We start from the raw sequence: 15,171 nt of genomic DNA on the forward strand, positions 1-15,171 counted from the left end.
GTTGCCCTTTGTTAAAGTGGTATATAAACGTCCAAGTCTAACCACTTCTTTGGATTTTCCCTTCTTTTCTGTATAGCACTTATACACATAAAATTAAAAACATCAATTCAACTTGTATGCCTTTTCCTCCTGTTAATCTGGTTTTTTGTTACTTTAATTCAGTTAATTCACAGTAACTAGATATCAAACCTAAGAGGGGTAGAGGAAAAGTTTTTTTCTCCCTTACAGAGGCATGTCAGAAAAGCTCATCACTTAGTCCCATTGAAGTCAAACCATGGGAATGCTGAAAACACAAGAGGGAGGGGACCCCACTACTTCCAGAAGTCGTGTTGATGGACACTGCCTCCAGCCTTTGCTATTTAATGCGAAGCTACAAGATATGCCCAATCACAGTCTCCCCTGCTTTCTTCTAGACAAAGACTTTATTATGTATCAAGACTTTTTATGTAACTGCCACACATACAAAGTTTAGTTGCTGTGCAGTTACAAAGAAACGAGACTATTCTACTCTCAAAAAGTGTCAAATATTGTTAATCAACTATGCTCCAATATAAAATTAAAAAACAATTTTAAGTGTCAAATAGTCTAATACAGATCCAATTAAAGAGGGGAGCTATACAAAGCAAATGCAAATAATACAACTGCGTAAGTTAATAAAGGTTGCTGCCCAAGTAAACCCGGTCCAACCTAATAGAACCCTCACAGGTTTCTCTGCCCAAAATGCATAGACTCCAGTTAAGGCTTTTGTTCCATTCCCAGGCCAAACCAACCACTTCCTAGCTTTGAGACCTTACAGAGTTTATTTAACCTCACTAAGTCCTATTTCATCCATAAAATGGGGATATTAGGATCCACCTCATAGGGAAATTAGAACAATTAAATGAGACAGAGCATACAAAGTACTTGGCACAGTGCCTGACACTCAGGGCCAAATAAATGTTAACTATTACTATTATAATCATCATCATCATTCTGGAGTTTTCAAGATGTTTCTCAGACTTTATTCTGCCATCAGGTATTAACAGAGCATCAAGTTTATGAAGGAGAATTATTCATGTGCACACCTCGAGCCAACTCCGTATCTCACCTTTAACTAATTCATTTATTCAGAGAAGAAAAAATTAAACAAAACTTCAGATCATTTTAGGTGAAAACCTTTTCCCTCTCAAAGGTGTTATATAAGCAACATATGTGTGACATCTTTGAAGTTTTATGGTGTTTTTACTGTAAATATGAAAGAACCCAAAACACTGACATATGCTTCTTCAAAGTCCCACTAATTTATTTTCCCAAGACAAGCGAAATATTTATGCCACTTTACTTCCACCACCAAAATCAATAAGCCATTTAAAAGAATTGGTCAAGGTCAGACATCAGGCTTCCAACTACAGAGGAAGGTTATCAAACGTGCTTAAAATGAGAGGATTCTAGTCCAAATCTCATTCAACATCTTTTGGCCCATCTTTACCTCAAGACTCAGAATAAAGTCTCTTTTTAAAAAGTCTTTGTGAGGGAGTTCCTCGGTGGCCTTATTGGTTAGTATTCCGGGCTTTCACGGCCATGGCCGTGTGATCCCTAAGCCACACCTCAGCAAACACACACAGACACATCACGTTGATATCCCTCCTGCTACAGCACAGACATCACTTAACGTCTAGAGATGAAAAACCTCATGAACGGCTTTTCAGGACCTTCTTTGAAATAAAGTACTCTGTTTAGCTATCAAAGAACAACTCTTCTTTGTTGGTTACTTGAGGTCCTGATTTACATCTGAGTTTAGAAGGCTGCTGCGTCCTACAAACAGACTTAAAATGCAAATTCCTCATCAGACTCCATATCTAAAGAAGCAAAGAGCCCACTTCCAGCCTTTCTCCACCATCGCTCACAGCGGAGCCAAAGTCCCAACAAAGTCACACCCAGCCCAGCAAAATTTAAGTCCTCAGTGAATGACTATGTCATATATGTGAGTATGTAAACAATTTTCAAATAAAATGATTTGAAACTACCACTGTATGATGGTAAAGGAAGAAAACTGGATAATCATGAAAGTTGAAGTGCTTGACTAAAGTTTAGAAAAATCAAGAAAAAAATTAATCACTGAAATTACTCCTTCCTAATCAAGGTTACTTCGAAATTTGATGTAAATGGATAAATTTCAGCCTGTGCTATACTGAATGAAGTTGCATGAGATTGGAAGAAAAAGTTCAGAGTATGTAAGAGCCACTTCTCTTCCATTTCCCACGTTTTCAGTAACTACCTACTCAATGAATGCACTAAAGAGTTTATTACAGTGTTGAACTGAAATACCTCAGTCGCTTTTAAATTCTCCTTTCTCCATGTCCCAGAAAATATTCCAAGGATCGAATAAAAAATGAACAAGGACTATCGGCCAAGAAAGCTGCTTGAGGAACTTAGTAAGCTCACCCTCTCCAGTTTAACTCGCCTAATTCACTGAGGGAGCGGAGGCAAACGGCTTGTACTGCATGATAAAGTGACACTTCCGAATAGTAATAGCTGAGATTACTCTGCCGCAGCCTAGATTCTTCTAGTCAGGAGCTCGAGTACAGCTTTCTAAAAGCTTTTCCCAAGATGTCGAGGTCAATTTGCGGACACTCATTCACCCACCCCACCCTACCAGCAGCGCACTTCCCGTTCGCTTTGGCCGGTCAAGAGCTCAAACTTGACAGCGACACACACTGAAAAAAAAAAAAAAAAAAAAAAAAGAGGAAGTGGCTAAAAAACCATTTCAAGACATTTATTTAATTTTTTTTTCCTAAGGGAGATCAATGGCCCTGTCTTCCAGGAAATCTCAATGGGACGTAGCCATCACGTCGACTGGAAAGTTGCAGCGAATGACAATGCTGCAAAGCCGAGGATGACTCCTCTTTAAAAATCAAATTTAAAAAATTCCTCGAAAATCTTCTTGCTATCCAAAACGATCCGTCCCCTGCAGCGAACACAGCAACGCTAACAACTCCCACCCTGGTGGATGGCATCGAAAGCGAGGCTCGGGGCCGGGTACGTGCCTGATCTGCCCTGCCAAGTGGCAGAGGGAGCGCAGGGCACGGCAGCGGCCAGGGGACCCAGCGAGCACCTTCCTTACCTGGTTTGACCGGTTTGGGTGGCGGCTTCGACATCTCTCTTCCTGGAGCGGCTGATTCTAAAGACCACGCACGAAAAGCCAACCGAATGCCTCTCCAGCCGGCACTCCGGGCGCCTCAGAGTTTCTTTATGTCTGGTTTGCAGTGGTGCGCCTTCAAGGACCTGCGTCCACCCCGGGAAGCCGGACGAGCAGAGGCAGGCAGAGCAGCTCGGCGAAGTGCCCCGCCCCGCCCCGCGGCCGACAGAGCTGTCCAGAGCGCGCAGCCGGGCAGACGAGGAAGTAGCCGCTGCCTCGCGGAGCGCTAATTGGCTCCCCGGCTGCCAGCTTCGCCGCTGCAGGAGCGCGGGCGGCGCGCACGGCGGCGCGCACGGCGGCGCGCGCGGCGGCCGAACCAGCGGGAGCCGAACGGGGGCGCCGCAGGCTCGCGCCGGGGCCGGCCTGGCTGCGCGCGCGCCCCGGACGGGAAAGGGCTGGACTGGGCAGGAGCGCGCGCGCGCAACCACGCTCGCCGGAATCCCGCCCCATCCAACGCCGGCCGGACCCGGGCGCCGCGTCCGCTCAGGGTTGGGCAGAACCGTAAGTGGCCACCTGTACCCTGCGTCGCCTCTCACCCGGGAGGGGCACGGGAGAAGGGGCCGTGGGCCTCTCGGTTAACGAGCTTCGGGGGTTGCGGCGGGTTAGTGACAGGCGCGCTTGGCAATAGCCTGTGCCGCTTTGCTTGGGACCACTCGAACTGGCGCCCGGTGAGTACCTGCCTGACGCCCCGCCGCGCAGACTCCCTGGGGCCTGGAGGTGTTTCCAGAGTGTTACTGCGCTGGAGCCCGAGCCCCGTTGTGTCTTGCAAGCCCTTTTGGGACTCCTACCACCGTAAATGGGCTGATAAGTGGCCTGCCAAGGAGGACGTGCACTCGTGATGTGTAGTGCCCTCACGCCCCCTTATAATCCTGAAAACGGGAGTCTGCCTTCTAGAGACCGGACAGGTGGTTGGGAGAAGTCACTGAGGTCAGGGTCAGGTCCCTGCCAGAGGAGACAGCTTGACTCCTCTAGCGTTGAGGTTGACTAACTGCGGCCCTCTTGCTGCCTGTTATTGTACAGCCTAAGAATGGTTTTCAAGTTTATTTTAATGGCTTAAAAGAAATCAAAAGAAGTAGATTTTGTGGCACGTGAAAATTATATGAAATTCAAATTTCAGTGTCCATAAAGTTTTATTAGAACAGAGCCACTGTCATTTGCTTATGTATTGTCTGCGGCCGCTTTCACTTCCTAACAGCAGAGTTGAGCAGCTGCCCGCAACGCCAAAAACATTTACCATCTAGCACTTTGCAGAGCAAGTTTGCCGACCCCAGACCTAGCCAACTGAATTTCCACTGAGAGGTAAGGGCTGGAGCAGACAATAAATGCACCGTGTGTAAATTCAAAATAGCACAGGCAATATGATAAATCGCTTGTATGTTTGGGGGAAGAAAAATTGAAAAGAAAAACTTTACGTGAGAGTCTATGTAAAATGAAGCTTTGAAGTTTCTACTAGGGGTTAGTGACAGAGTGATTCCAAGAGAACTGGGCAAGGGTTGTGTATTCAAACACGCCAGCCTTGGCATTTACCAAAAAGGAGCAAAGTTTAGAAAATAGTAGAAAAAGACTACCCTGTCACATAGAAGATAATCAAAATATTGAATTAAATAAATGAGTGAGAAGTCCTGAAACATTTCACTCTTTTAGAATCCAAAATGTACCGTATTTAGTAGTGAAATAATTTAAATATAGTAAACACATACCAGTTATGAAAAAAGGACTCAACAACATATTTTACTTAGGGTTAAAAAAAGTATAAAAAAATTAAAAGTACGCATTTTGGATTTGCTGTTTGCCATCTTCATCTGTTCTCCTCCTCCTAAGCAAATTCACTCTGCTGTTGAGGAAAGCCTTGCACTTACTGGGAGAATAGAGTACAGTTGACCCTTAAACAACACAAGTTTTAACTGCATGTGTTTATTTATACTCGGATTTCTTTCACTAAATTCATACTGCAGTACTACACAATCCAAGGTTGTTTTAATCTGAGAACGCAGAATGGTGGATACAGAGGGCTGAGTAAAGTTCTATGTGGATTTTTGATTGTGAGGAGGTTGACATATCCAACCCCTGAGTTGTTCACGGGTCAACTGTACATAAATATCCCACAAGAGTGGCAGTGGTATGTACTCCTAGTAATTGGCTGCCCTGGATTGAGGAGGTTAGAAAGTCCAAATGGTTGTCTCTCCGGAGACATCTAGTGATTTACAGTTTGTAGGGGATGGAGATTGTGTTTCATTCATTGAAGTCTACTTCTATGTATTTTTGGAGCCTGGCACCTCTGGAGTGCAAGCTTTTTAAATGTGATTTTAAAATAGTTCTTAAACGGGACAGCAGGCAGTGAAATAATAGAACATGGTGTGGAGATGGACAGTGCCAGGGCTGAGCTTGGAGTTCACCTGAAGCTGCCCTGTGCATCCAACACTGGTTTTGAAATACATGGCTTCTGGGATTGCTATACCCATCCCACACCCCAGCCACTCAGCCCAGCCGTAGGTCTTGCTTCTGCTTCTCTCAATTCCCTAACCTCCCACCACAGTGTCACCTGTTCATTGCTAATGGACTGTGCCCAATATTTACCCAAACACTGTCTTGGAAAGGCTAAAACTGCTAACTAATATAGAAGTGAGGGTTCCTATTTTGGTAAAAACTGGCATTTGACTGGGAGTTCTCTCCCGAGCCCAGGAGATTTCATAAGAAGATTCTTGACTCCCTTACTGTTAGTTTCAGAATTGTTAGATTTTCCACCCAAATAACCGCCTCAAGCTTATTTCAAGTGCTTCAGCCACACTTCCTTGTTATTTACATGCTATGTAATCAGTACAACATCCTCATGTGTACGCATAGATGTGGCAAGAAGCACAGGAGACTAGTAGTCCTTGCCATTCAGTGGATACAGAAAATACCCCATCAATAATACATCAATCAAAATAACATCTATTATACATAAGAGCCTCACAATTAAGCCAGCACCTGTGCAACATCCTTCCTTTGCTCTTGGTAATAAAGTGCTTTTTAGCAGCTTAGAAAGATGGAAAGAAGTTAACTCACTTGGTTTAGTTTTGTTTCTAGTTTTCTTTTTTGGCCACGCCTCACAGCTTGTAGGATCTTAGTTCGCTGGCCAGAGATCGAACCCTCGCCCCAGCAGTGAAAGCGCTGGGTCCTAACCACTGGACCACCAGGGAACTCTCTCTAGTTTTCCATTTACTATCTGTGTGATCTTGAACAAGTCACTCCATTGTCTGGGCCAGTTTCAACTTCTGCAAAATGAAGGGGTAGACTGTGTGATACCTAAGGCTATATTTCTCCAGGCTTGAGAATTTATGCTCTGATGAATTATCCAAAAATAGGTGACGTGGAAGCAAGGAATAACAAACTTTCATGAATTTTTTTTCTTATTTTGCCAACTGAGGACATCGATGTACTACTACCTAGCCAGCATGATTTCATAGGAGAAAGGACATTTAGCACCAAAAAATGTAAGCAAGCTACCATCTTGCTTGTAAAAGGGCAACCTTTCCTTTCCCAAAAAAGGATAGTTGGCAGCCTTACTCTGACATATTAAAGGTAATAATAAGGTAAAACATAATTCAAAAGCAGAAAAATTACAATGTAAAAATTTATTTTACAATACTCATTATATGTAATTGTTCCCTTGATATACTGTGGCAATGTGGATGGAGATAAATATTCAACAATGCAGCTCCTGGTGAAACTCAGATGTCCAACTTGATATGTTATTTTATTTCTGTCACAATCACATTCTTGTCTCATGTAGTCTAGTAAATGAAAGTGGAACCAAACCTTACTAAATTGCACTCAATTTGGAATACAGCTGTTCCTTAGTAGGGGTGGTGGTGGTGATTGGACAACACCCCCCAACCCAGGAATACCAGAATCTGCAGATACCCAAGTTCTTTATATAAAATGGCAAAGTATTTGCATATAACCTATGCATGTCCTCCCACATACTTTGAATCATTTCTAGATTACAGATAATCCCTAATACAATGTAAATGCTATGGAAATAGTTGTAAATACAATGAAAATACTATGTAAATAGTTGCTGGTGCAGCAAATTCAAGTTTGGCTTCTTGGAACTTTCTGAAATTTTTTTCCCCTAAACACTTTCAAGCCACTGTTGGTTGGATCTGTGAATGTGGAACCGTCAGACATGGAGGGCCAACTGTGTTCTGAAAAAACTGAGGACAGGCCAAGGAACAACAGCCCGCTCTTCGCTACTACCTCCCCACAGGGGACACAGGATAGGAACTGGGAGGGTAGCTGAGAGCCTCCAGCGCAGCCACCACACACCCCGGGTGGCACAGCTTAGGTTCCTGGTCACCCCACCAGAGGAGTCAGGAATAAAGAGCAGCATCAGTCAGAGGCAACCTTCTAGAACCACTATGCTAAGGTTCCCTGCAGCTGAGCTTCATCTTTTCACTTAAAGAGATGACAGTGGTCCTTGGAATATCCACAGGACTGCTTTGGTGAGCCTTAGGGGGCCATGCATGAAGCTGTCCTCCACCCCTCATACCAGGGGTTAATAAGCAATGGGCTGCAGCTAAAACCTGGCCCCCTAGGGACTTCCCTGGTGGCACAGTGATTAAGACTCCGCATCCGGAGACCTTCAAGATGGTGGAGGAGTAAGACGTGGAGACCACCTTCCTCCCCACAGTTACATCAAAAATACATCTACATGTGGAACAGCTCCTATAGATCACCTACTGAATGCTGGCAGAAGACCTCAGACTTCCCAAAAGGCAAGAAACTTCCCACATACCTGGGTAGGGCAAAAGAAAAAAAGAAAAAACAGAGACAAAAGAATAGGGACGGGACCTGCACGAGTGCGAGGGAGCTGTGAAGGAGGAAAGGTTTCCACACACTAGGAAGCCCCTTCACTGGTAGAGATGGGGGGGGGGTGGGGGGAAGCTTTGGAGCCATGGAGGAGAGCGCAGCAGCAGGGGTGCAGAGGGCAAAGCGGAGAGATTCCCGCACAGAGGATCGGTGCCGACTGGCACTCACCAGCCCGAGAGGCTTGTCTCCTCCCCCGCCAGGGCAGGTTGGGGCTGGGAGCTGAGGCTCAGGCTTTGGAGGTCAGACCCCAGTGAGAGGACTGGGATTGGCTGCGTGAACACAGCCTGAAGGGAGCTAGTGCACCACAGCTAGCCGGGAGGGAGTCCGGGAAAACGTCTGGAGCTGCTGAAGAGGCAAGAGACGACTGTTTCGGGGTGTGCAAGGAGAGGGAATTCAGAGCACCGCCTAAACAAGCTCCAGAGATGGGTGTGAGCCACGGCTATGAGCATCAGCGCGGACCCCAGAGACGGGTATGAGACGCTAAGGCTGCTGCTGCCGCCACCAAGAAGCCTGTGTGCGAGCACAGGTCACTATCCACAGCTCCCCTCCCGGGAGCCTGTGCAGCCCACCACCGCCAGGGTCCCGGGATCCAGGGACAACTTCCCTGGGAGAACACATGGCGCGCCTCAGGCTGTTGCAACGTCACACTGGCCTCTGCCGCGGCAGGCTCACCCTGCATCTGTACTCCTCCCACCCCCCGGCCTGAGTGAGCCAGAGCCCCCTAATCAGCTGCTACTTTAACCCCATCCTGTCTGAGCCAAGAACAGACACTCTCAGGTGACCTACATGCAGAGGCAGGGCCAAATCCAAAGCTGGACCCCAGGAGCTGTGCAAACGAAGAGAAAGGGAAATTTCTCCCAGCAGCCTCAGGAGCAGTGGATTAAATCTCCACATTAACTTGATATACCCTGCATCACTGGAATACCTGAATAGACAACGAATCATCCCAAAATTGAGGCGGTGGACTTTGGGAGCAACGGTAGACTTGGGGTTTCCTTTCTGCATCTAATTTGTTTCTGGTTTTATGTTTATCTTAGTTTAGTATTTAGAGTTTATTATCATTGGTAGATTTGTTTATTGATTTGGTTGCTCTCTTCCTCCTTTTTTTTAATATATATAGATATATATATTTTTTTCCTTTTTCCCTTTTTGTGAGTGTGTATATGTATGCTTCTTTGTGTGATTTTGTCTGTATTGCTTTGTCCTAGGGTTTCTCCTAGGGTTCTGTCTGTCCATTTTTTGTTTGTTTGCTTGAGTATACTTTTTAGCACTTGTTATCATTGGTCGATTTGTTTTTTGGTTTGGTTGCTCTCTTCTTTCTTTCTTTATTTAATTACTTTTTAATTTTTTTATTTTTAATAATTTTTTTTATTTTAATAACTTTATTTTATTTAATTTTTTCTTCCTATCTTTTTTTCTCCCTTTTCTTCTGAGCGTGTGGCTGACAGGGTCGTGGTGCTCCAACTGGGTGTCAGGCCTCTGCCTCTGAGGTGGGAGAGCCAAGTTTAGGACACTGGTCCACCACACACCTCTCAGCTCCACATAATATCAAACACCGAAAGCTCTCCTAGACATCTCCATCTCAATGCTAAGACCCAGCCCCACTCAATGACCAGCAAGCTAGAGTGCTGGCCACCCTAAGCCAAACAATGAGCAAGACAGGAACACAACCCCACCCATTAGCAGAGAGGCTGCCTAAAATCATAATAAAGTCACAGACACCCTAAAACACACTACCAGATGCAGTACTGCCCACCAAAAAGACAAGATCCAGCCTCATCCACCAGAACACAGGCACTAGTCCCCTCCACCAGGAAGCCTACACAACCCACTGAACCAACTTTAGCCACTGGGGGCAGACACCAAAAACAACAGGAACTATGAACCTGCAGCCTGAGAAAAAGAGACCCCAAACACAGTAAGTTACGCAAAATGAGAAGACAGAGAAACACACAGCAGATGAAGGAGCAAGGTAAAAACCCACAGGACGAAACAAATGAACAGGAAATAGGCAGTCTACCTGAAAAAGAATTCAGAGTAATGATAGTTAAGATGATCTAAAATCCTGGAAATAGAATGGAGAAAATACAAGAAACATTTAACAGGGACCTAGAAGAACTACAGAGCAAACAATGATGAACAAAACAATAAATGAAATTTAAAATTCTCTAGAAGGAATCAATAGCAGAATAACTGAGGCAGAAGAACAGATAAGTGACCTGGAAGATAAAACAGTGGAAATAACTACCACAGAGCAGAATAAAGAAAAAAGAATGAAAAGAATTGAGGACAGTATCAGAGACCTCTGGGACAATATTAAACGCACCAACATTCAAATTATAGGGGTCCCAGAAGAAGAAGAGGAAAAGAAAGGGACTGAGAAAATATTTGAAGAGATTATAGTTGAAAACTTCCCTAATATGTGAAAGGAAGCAGTCAATCAAGTCCAGGAAGCACAGAGAGTCCCATACAGGATAAATCCAAGGAGAAACATGCCAAGACACATATTAATCAAATTATCAAAAATTAAATACAAAGCAAAAATATTAAAAGCAGCAGGGGAAAAACAAATAACATACAAGGGAATCCCCTTAAGATTAACAGCTGATCTTTCAGCAGAAACTCTGTAGGCCAGAAGGGAGTGGCAGACATATTTAAAGTGATGAAAGGGAAGAAACTACCACCAAAATTACTCTACCCAGCAATGATCTCATTCAGATTTGACGGAGAAATTAAAACCTTTACAGACAAGCATAACCTAAGAGAATTCAGCACCACCAAGCCAGCTTTACAACAAATGCTAAAGGAACTTCTTAAGGTACGAAACACAAGAGAAGGAAAAGACCTACAATAACAAACACAAAACAATTAAGAAAATGGTAATAGGAACATACATATCAATAACTACCTTAAATGTAAATGGATTAAATGGTCCAACCAAAAGACATAGACTGGCTGAATGGATACAAAAACAAGACCTGCATATATGCTGTCTACAAGAGACCCACTTCAGACCTAGGGACACATACAGACTGAAACTGAGGGGATGGAAAAAGATATTCCATGCAAATGGAAATCAAAAGAAAGCTGGAGTAGCAATTCTCATATCAGACAAAACAGACTTTAAAATAAAGACTATTGCAAGTGACAAAGAAGGAGACTACGTAATGATCAAGGGATCAACCCAGGAAGAAGGTATAACAATTGTAAATATTTATGCACCCAACATAGGAGCACCTCAATACATAAGGCAAATGCTAACAGCCATAAAAGGGGAAATCGACAATAACACAATCACAGTAGGGGAATTTAACACCCCACTTTCACCAATGGACAGATCATCCAAACTGAAAATCAATAAGGAAACACAAGCTTTAAATGATACATTAAACAACATGCAGTTAATTGATATTTATAGGACATTCAATCCAAAAACAAGAGAATACACTTTCTTCTCAAGTGCTGATGGACCATTCTCCAGGATAGATCATATCTTGGGTCACAAATCAAGCCTTGGTAAATTTAAGAAAATTGAAATCTTATCAGCCACAATGCTATGAGACTAGATATCAATTACAGGAAAAAATCTGTAAAAAATACAAGCACATGGAGGCTAAACAATACACTAGTAAATAACCAAGAGATCACTGAAGAAATCAAAGAGGAAATCAAAAAATACCTAGAAACAAATGACAATGAAAACACGATGACCCAAAACCTATGGGATACAGCAAAAGCACTTCTAAGAGGGAAGTTTAGAGCAATACAATCCTACCTCAACAAGCAAGGAACATCTCAAATAAACAACATAACCTTACACCTAAAGCAGTTAGAGAAAGAAGAACAAAAAACCCCAAAGTTAGCAGAAGGAAAGGAATCATAAAGATCAGATCAGAAATAAATGAAAAAGAAATGAAGGAAACAATAGCAAAGATCAATAAAACTAAAAGATGATTCTTTGAGATGATAAGCAAAACAGATAAACCATTAGCCAGACTCATCAAGAAGAAAAGGGAGAAGACTCAAATCAATAGAATTAGAAATGAAAAAGGAGAAGTAGCAACTGACACTGCAGAAATACAAAGGATCATGAGAGATTACGATAAGCAACTCTATGCCAATAAAATGGACAACCTGTAAGAAATGGACAAATTCTTAGAAAAGCACAACCTTCCAACAGTGAACCAGGAAGAAATAGAAAATATAAACAGACCAATCACAAGCACTGAAATTGAGACTGTGATTAAAAATCTTCCAGCAAACAAAAGCCCAGGACCAGATGGCTTCACAGACAGATTCTATCAAACATTTAGAGAAGAGCCAACACCTATCCTTCTCAAACTCTTCCAAAATATCCCAGAAGGAGGATCACTGCCAAACTCATTCTACAAGGCCACCATCACCCTGATACCAACACCAGACAAAGATGTCACAAAGAAAGAAAACTACAGGCCAATATCACTGATGAACATAGATCCCAAAATCCTCAACAAAATACTAGCAAACAGAATCCAGCAGCACATTAAAAGGATCATACACCATGATCAAGTGGGGTCTATCCCAGGAATGCAAGGAGTCTTCAGTATATGCAAATCAATCAATGTGATAAACCATATTAACAAACTGAAGAATAAAAACCATATGATCATCTCAATAGGTGCAGCAAAAGTTTTTGGCAAAATTCAACACCCATTTATGATAAAAACCCTCTAAAAAGTAGGCATAGAGGGAACTTACTTCAACATAATAAAAGCCATATATGACAAACCCACAGCCAACATCGTCCTCAGTGGTGAAAAACTGAAACCATTTCCACTAAGATCAAGAGCAAGACAAGGTTGCCCACTCTCACCACTATTATTCAACATAATTTTGGAAGTTTTAGCCACAACAATCAGAGAAGAAAAAGAAATAAAACGAATCCGAATCAGTAAAGAAGTAAAGCTGTCACTGTTTGCAGATGACATGATACTATACATAGAGAATCCTAAAGATGCTACCGGAAAACTACTAGAGCTAATCAACGAATCTGGTAAAGTAGCAGGATACAAAATTATTGCACAGAAATCTCTTTTTTTTTTTTTTTTTTTTTGGTGGTATGCAGGCCTCTCACTGATGTGGCCTCTACCGTTGCGGAGCACAAGCTCCGGACATGCAGGCCTAGCGGCCATGGCTCACGGGCCCATCCGCTCCGCGGCATGTGGGATCTTCCCGTACCGGGGCACGAACCTGTGTCCCCTGCATCAGCAGGTGACTCTCAACCATTGTGCCACCAGGGAAGCCCTGTGCAGAAATCTCTTGTATTCCTATATACTAATGATGAAAAATCTGAAAGAGAAATTAAGGAAACACTCCCATTTACCATTGCAACAAAAAGAATAAAATACCTAGGAATAAACCTACCTAAGGAGACAAAAGACCTGTATACAGAAAACAATAAGACACTGATGAAAGTAATTAAAGATGATACAAGCAGATGGGGAGATATACCATATTCTTGGATTGGAAGAATCAATATTGTGAAAATGACTATACTACCCACAGCAATCTGCTGGTTCAGTGGAATCCCTATCAAACTACCACTGGCATTTTTCGCAGAACTTGAACAAAAAATTTCACAATTTGTATGGAAACACAAAAGACCCCAAATAGCCAAAGCAATCTTGAGAAAGAAAAGTGGAGCTGGAGGAATCAGACTCCCAGACCTCGGACTATACTACAGAGCTACAGTAATCAAGACAGTATGGTACTGGCAGAAAAACAGAAATATAGATCAATGGAACAGGATAGAAAGCTCAGAGCTAAACCCACGCACATATAGTCACCTTATCTTTGATAAAGGAGGCAAGAATATACAATGGAGAAAAGATACCCTCTTCAGTAAGTGGTGCTGGGAAAACTGGACAGCTACATGTAAAAAAATGAAGCTAGAATGCTCCCTAACGCCATACACAAAAATAAACTCAAAATGGATTAAAGACCTAAATGTAAGGCCAGACACTATAAAACTCTTAGAGGAAAACATAGGCAGAGCCCTCTATGATATAAATGACAGCAAGATCCTTTTTGATCCACCTCCTAGAGAAATGGAAATAAAAACTAAAATAAACAAATGGGACCTAATGAAACTTAAAAGCTTTTGCACAGCAAAGGAAACTGTAAACAAGATGAAAAGACAGCTCTCAGAATGGGAGAAAATATTTGCAAATGAAGCAACTGACAAAGGATTAATCTCCAAAATTTACAAGCAGCTCATGCAGCTCATTATCAAATAAACATACAACCCAATCCAAAAGTGGGCAGAAGACCTAAACAGACATTTCTCCAAAGAAGATACACAAATTGCCAACAAACACATGAAAGGATGCTCAACATCACTAATCATTATAGAAATGCAAATCAAAACTACAACGAGATATCACCTCACACCAGTCAGAATGGCCATCATCAAAAAATCTACAAACAGGGGCTTCCCTGGTGGCGCAGTGGTTAAGAATTCAACTGCTAGAATCCACCTGCCGACGCAGGGGACTTGGGTTCTAGCCCTCCTCCGGGAAGATCCCACATGCTGCAACTAAGGCCGTGTGCCAGAACTACTGAGCCCGCGCGCCTAGAGCCCGTACTCTGCAACAGGAGAAGCCTGCACACCACAACAAAGAGTAGCCCCCCTAGTCGCAACTAGAGAACGCCCACGCACAGCAACAAAGACCCAACGCAGCCGAAAAATAAATAAATAAAATCTACAAAGAATAAATGCTGGAGAGGGTGTGGAGAAAAGGGAACCCTCCTGCACTGTTGGTGGGAATGTAAATTGACACAGCCACAGTATGGAGGTTCCTTAAAAACTAAAAATAGAACTATACCATATGACCCAGCAATCCCACTACTGGGCATATACCCTGAGAAAACCATAATTCAAAACGAGTCATGTACCACAATGTTCATTGCAGCTCTATTTACAATAGCCAGGACATGGAAGCAACCTAAGTGTCCATCGACAGATGAATGGATAAAGAAGATGTGACACATATATACAATGGAATATTACTCAGCCATAAAAAGAAACGAAATTAAGTTATTTGTAGTGAAGTAGATGGACCTAGATTCTGTCATACAGAGTGAAGTAAGTCAGAAAGAGA

General features: G+C 42.9%; 2 protein-coding genes across 7 annotated transcripts in view; one reads left to right on the forward strand and one right to left on the reverse strand.

Moving 5' to 3' along the window:
- The window catches only part of OSTF1 (osteoclast stimulating factor 1), a 48,922-nt gene extending 45,562 nt beyond the window's left edge, over nucleotides 1-3,360 (reverse strand). Inside the window, exon 1 of one of the 2 annotated variants that reach the window (XM_067744140.1) lies at nucleotides 3,104-3,360. In XM_067744140.1, coding sequence (XP_067600241.1) covers nucleotides 3,104-3,137 — 34 coding nt within the window. In that variant the 5' untranslated portion in view covers nucleotides 3,138-3,360. The remainder of the gene's footprint in view (nucleotides 1-3,103) is intronic. The other variant, XM_067744141.1, reaches the window with a different exon arrangement.
- A 218-nt stretch (nucleotides 3,361-3,578) lies between these two features.
- Nucleotides 3,579-15,171, forward strand: part of NMRK1 (nicotinamide riboside kinase 1) — a 32,747-nt gene continuing 21,154 nt past the window's right edge. Inside the window, exon 1 of one of the 5 annotated variants that reach the window (XM_067744144.1) lies at nucleotides 3,579-3,663. The gene's annotated coding sequence lies outside the window, so the exon portion shown is untranslated. Of the gene's footprint in view, nucleotides 3,847-3,908; nucleotides 4,478-15,171 lie in introns of those variants that run through there. The other 4 variants (XM_067744147.1, XM_067744143.1, XM_067744145.1 and 1 more) reach the window with 4 other exon arrangements.

This window comes from Pseudorca crassidens, chromosome 7 (genome assembly GCF_039906515.1).
Source record: "Pseudorca crassidens isolate mPseCra1 chromosome 7, mPseCra1.hap1, whole genome shotgun sequence".
NCBI classification, from domain to species: Eukaryota; Metazoa; Chordata; class Mammalia; order Artiodactyla; family Delphinidae; genus Pseudorca; species Pseudorca crassidens.